The 5,582-nt window shown below is 44.5% G+C and overlaps 1 protein-coding gene across 1 annotated transcript in view; it reads left to right on the top strand.

The window, feature by feature from the left end:
* Window positions 1–475: 475 nt before the first annotated feature.
* ptchd4 (patched domain containing 4) overlaps window positions 476–5,582 on the top strand; it is a 43,102-nt gene continuing 37,995 nt past the window's right edge. Inside the window, exon 1 of the mRNA XM_008284026.1 lies at window positions 476–1,075. Within this exon, the coding sequence (XP_008282248.1) occupies window positions 476–1,075 (600 nt within the window). The remainder of the gene's footprint in view (window positions 1,076–5,582) is intronic.

Below are 5,582 nucleotides of genomic sequence, written 5' to 3'. Positions count from 1 at the left end.
CTGGTGTTGGAGCTGTAGAGGCAGACGGGAGGCACACATGCACATCGCACCGCCGCGGCTCGTCGCTGCTACTGCAGCCGGTGCAGCGAAGGAGACTCACGGCTTCCCTCTCCCCCACCACCGACGGCACGGAGGCGGAATGGCTTGAGATCAGACAAACCGGCGGACTCGTCTCGGCTCGCCCCTGATGCGCGATGATTTTCTGACTGTCTGCCCTGTGTGTTGCGCGTGTGTTGCGTGTGTGTGTGTGAGAGAGAGAGAGTGTGTGTGTGTGTGCGTGTGTGTGTGAGTGTGTGCGTGTGTGTCCGCCTGTCTTGCCGCGAATTGCTGCAGTGCTGTTTTTTCCAGGTGTTGTGTGCGTGTGCGTGTGTGTGTGTGTGTGAATGAGTGTGTGCGTGCGTGTGGTGCTCGTTGTAGCCTGGTGTAATTCTCTTACGAATTGTACTAAAAGCCGGGGAACGGAGTCTGATGTCACATGTGCTTCATCGGAGGAGACGGGGCATCTGCAAGCTGGATTTTGTGGAGGATGCTGCGGCAAGTGATACACAGAGGGCTCAAGGCTTCGTTCTACTGGCTGGGCTTATTCGTTAGCAGGCACCCCGTTTTCTTCCTCACCGTCCCCGCCGTCCTCACCATCATTTTCGGATCTACCGTGCTCAGCCGATTCAAGCCGGAGACGAACCTGGAGGTGCTGGTCGCCCCGACGCACAGCCTCGCCAAGATCGAGCGGAGTCTCGCCAACAGCCTGTTTCCCATCGACCAGTCGAAGCACAAGCTGTACTCGGATTTGCACACCCCGGGCAGATATGGCAGGCTGATCCTGCTGGCCAAGTCCGGGGGGAACATCCTGGAGCTGGCCGACCAGGTCCTGCAGGTCCACAAGCAGGTGCTGGACCTGCGCGTCAATTATAAGGGATTCAATTACACGTTCGCGCACCTCTGCGTCTTGAGCCACAGGGACAAACGCTGCCTCTTGGATGATATCATCACCATCTTCGAAGATATCAGGCAGGCTGTGCTCTCCAACAGCACTTTCCATAAGGTGCCCGTGAGCTATCCAAACACTACGTTAAAGGTGAGGTTTTATTGCGTATGCATGTCAGCCAGGCCCATCTCTCTCTCTCTCTCTAAAAAAAAAAAAAAAAAAAAAAAGCTCTCCATCATCAGAGCCACAGTGCAGCAGCATGTGCATAGCTGTAGCAGGCTGGCCCTCGGAGCTTGCCATAATTTCTCAATGAACGCAGTAGGGCTTGTATTCGCTCAGGCTGTGATGTGGGGCTGCAGATTGCTACATATATCAACCGGCGAGGGAACCCTCTCCATAACACAGACAGCCCGGCTTTTCAGTGTTTCACCCTCCCTTGTTGGTGCAGGTGAATTGATTGGCTGCATATAGCCGCTGACTGCTCTGTTCTGCTCCTCCACACACATCCACACTCACACACACACACACTCTGGGATATCCTGTGTCATTTTTTTTAATGCAGTGTCTCCCCTCCTTGTCTTCTCCAGCCTGCACATGCAGCATGACATGGCTACGGTAGCTAATAGACTCCCAGGTATCCCTGCTCGCCCGGTATCTTCCTCAGTATCGCTCAGTGGGACCTGACTGCACACATGCAGCTGTATCAATCACACACAGCCTCCCAGCTGCACGGGGAAACATATCAAGATGCCGCATGTGCACACACACACACACACACACACACACAAGTGCACACTCAGATTCCAACACATACATGATGCAGCATCTGATGAGGTGTAATCTATTGCACACATGCATTCATTTGCAACATTCGCCATGCTGTTTTTTTTTTTTGTTACAACAGATTTAATCAATTTTCATCAACGTCACGCTGCAAGGCAAGTGCAGTGCCAAGGTTATGGCTTCTGGTTGTGCAATGTGTGATGCATTTTTATCAGCCTTCATATTGTAGCCATGATATGATAGAAACACAGTAACAACCAGCTCATTCCTCACAAGTCACATAGGTTTTTGAATGACGTGCCGCTGTAAACTTGCCTGCACAGTGGGCTCAGACTGACACGAGCACTAACTCGGGGTATCACACGCCTGCTCTCCAGCATGGCGGATTGTAACTTCCACAGCAGCGTGAGCTATCTGTGCAAGTGTCGGTGTCTGAGCCGAGCGGCGAGGCCATCCATCGTCCTGTTGCAGACTGTACAGCTTCTGATATCCATAGAGGGATAGGTAGTGGATTCCTTTTCAGATGTCAAATAGCAGACTAATGTGGTTTTTGGAATTTTGTAGGTCGCTCTTCGATTTGAGAGTCTGTTCAGTTTTGTCACTGCATCCGTCTCCCAAAAGAGTGATGAAGTATCATATAACAAACTGAAACCCATGTAACATTACATTAAGCTATATAGATTTTTTTCCAGTAAACTTAGGCCCTACATGCTACTTAATAGTTAGAATTTTCTCTATTTTTAACAACTTTAACAAATGTCAGCACCGTCGCTTTACTCTGTTATGAGCAAAGTTTTGAAATAGTAGTTCTAAGCTACTAATTAAATAAAAGCTTGATAGTAACTGACCCATCCATCCACCCCGAAATCCTCTATCTGCTGTATTTATGCCTTAATTGTTACGTTTTCTTTTGCTCCTGTTGAAATTTCTACTGTAACATTAAAAAAAAGAAATGAAATTATTCCTGCTTATAAAATGCAGTTTAATACATTTGAAATGAAATGAGGGTGTTTTGTATTGAAACGGTTTCTGAGTCATAATACACAGAAGGCTGCACAATGACGCACGTTTAGGGAAAGATTGTGGTTTGTGATAAAATACTTTGTTAAAGCTCAAGGATCTTATTGGTTGTGCTAACAATAACAAACTTGCAGCAAAGGTTACAGAACAGTCTCATTGGTTGAAAGGCATTTAAAGGTACACGGTTCAATTGATGTTTGGAAATGAACAGAGGTTCGCCTTGTTAAAGTGTAGTGTTTTATTTTATTTTTCATCCGTCCATTCACCCTGACCTCCCAATGCTGAACCTGTGGCTCTGTAACAATGCCACTTGACGCCCTTCTTTGCTCTTTTACAGTCACTGCAGCCAGTTGAGGACATGTCGCTACAAAGTTTGGACAATTGCTAAAAAAAAAAAAAGAGAGAAATGATGCTGCACCAGAAAATATCACAAATCTAAGTTGACATTTTGCATCACTGGCAACAGTGCCGTTCATGTGTCCTGTCCTGCTTTGCTTTCTTCAGTCACTGCTCATGTGTGTAATGTTACTAGAAAATAGACATTATTAGTTTCACTACACGTAGAATGAGTCATTTCACTGGGGCTTGCCGCTAAGAAGAGCAAGGTAATTTATTATATTCTTATCTATGTGTATTCATGGAGTAGTGTCCGTCTCTTTAGTACCATTGTCTTTTCTACATTGCCATGTTGCAGTCTCATCAGAAAATGATCTGTTCGTCTCAGTACAAATAGATAATCTCCCATTTACCCTTATGTTGTATGTAGTCATGTCGAGACACTTGTGTTGTTGTTTTAGTGCAGTTGTGGTAAATGTGGAAAGTTTGTGAGATTTCATGGGGCCTATTTCTTCAGTAGAGATGTGTGGTAGTCGGTTTCTGTCTTATTTTATTCTTTCTCTCCATGTCGCCAGGCCTCCTGATTATCAAAGTGTCAGTGCACCCCGAATTACAAAAAGCCATTTTCTTGCATAGCTTTAGTTTGCTTTACTTCTCGAAACTTTTGCAAGTACAATTTGAGGAGAAATGGGATTTTGATCATGGTGCAGAGTCTTTGGGACTACTTCCTATCATCCTCAATGAAAATTGTACCCACTGAGGGCTGTGATTTAGCCAGTGTAATGGGACATCACACACGGTATTGGAAAGACAAATTGCCTCCGAGTTATTTGAATGGGCTTTTTCAATATTTCACACTAAATTCAGTTCGGCTTCACTGTATTGGGGTAGATGGCAGAAATTGCAAGGTTCCTGCCCTGTGCTTAGACATAAAAATGCTTCCTGTAGAGAGATTGTTCATCGCTTCAGTGTGACTATTTGACTTTTGATGCTAAAACATTTGCATGTAGTGGGTTTTCTTAATGCAGCTACTATTCAAAATTCATCCCCAGCTATGCCAAGTGGTTCAAAAAGGCAGAATATTTACTGGTTTCAGCTTTTAAGAAAAACTTTTTATGAAACTTTTTGGTGTCACATGATAGTAAACCTGAGGATCTTTGGCTCTTAGGTTGAATTAAACAAGCTTCATAAACACAACATTTCAGGCTGTGAGAAATTATATTGCGCAGTTTCTACTATTCTGACATTTTAACAACGGAGAAAATAACCAGCAGATTAATCAATAGTGAAAGTAATTGTTCGTGTCAGCCCTAAATGCAACCGATGCCTTTTATTTTCTCATCAAGGAAAGCCACTGTTGCATTTATATCGCTCATATGGTCTAGCCTCGTCTTAATGTATGCACATGCTGCCGTCTGTCTCGATGTAAAAAAAAAAACATTCTCCGGAACAAGATTTCCTTGATGTTATATAATATGCAGGCATGTTCTCAGGCGTGCTCACATCAGTAACTTCTCTCCAACATGAAGCGCAGTATTTGTGTCTTGAAGGTTGATGTGACCTCCTTCCTCTAGCGGCTCTCCTCATGCTGTATCAGTCACTCTGCACTCTCCATGTTCCTGAATCCTCCTTCTCTCTGTCTGCCGGTCTGACGAGCTGTCTGGGCTAATTCATTTGGCTGACTTCTTATGCCTCATCCTCCTCTTTGATGTCACAACCGGGGTTTATTTCTGTGCTTGTTATACAGACATAGTCTTTGTAAAAAAAAAAAAAAAAAAAGTCCTACTTTTTGCTGAGCTGAACTTTAGCTCTGCTCCCAGGAGAAAATGCTTAAAATATATACTCTTTGTTTTGCTCTGTCTGCTGTATTTGCAGTTGTGTGATCTTTTTAAGCTGTCACGTAAATAAAAATACATTAAAGAGTATGACATCATATAGTAAACGGGGCCACTGAAGCATTAGAGCCCTATTAAGGTGAAATGCACATCAGCCACAACATTAAAACCGCTGACAGGTGAAGTGAATAACACTAATTATCTTGTTATAATGGTATCTGTCATGGGATGAGATGTTTTAGGCAGCAAGTGATCAGTTAGTTCTTGAAGTTGATGTGATGGAAGCATGTAAAATAGGCAGCGCAAGGATTTGAGTGGCTTTGACAAGGGAGAAATTATGAAGCTCAGTCAGAGCATCTCCGAATCTTCAGATGTGGAAGAGTGTTCCCAGTATGCAGTGGTTAGTACCCACCAAAAGTGGTCCAAGGTAGCACAGCTGGTGAACCAACAACAGGGTCATGGGCCCAAGAGGCTCAATGATGCACGTGGGGAGCAAATGGGGCACCGTGTTGTCTGATCGGATACAAGAACTACTATAGCACAAATTACAGAAAAGTACGGCCAACTACGATGGATACATGAAAGTTTTGTTTTACATTATATGGATAGTTGGGTGCATGTTGTATACTGGGCTGCCAGGTGGCTTGGTGGTTAGCACTGTCGCCTCACAGCTACAAGATCGT

This window comes from Stegastes partitus, unplaced genomic scaffold, assembly GCF_000690725.1.
Source record: "Stegastes partitus isolate 25-593 unplaced genomic scaffold, Stegastes_partitus-1.0.2 Scaffold339, whole genome shotgun sequence".
Taxonomy (NCBI): Eukaryota; Metazoa; Chordata; class Actinopteri; family Pomacentridae; genus Stegastes; species Stegastes partitus.
Note: the sequence above shows the minus strand (reverse complement) of the source record. Positions and strands in the feature narration are given on the sequence as shown.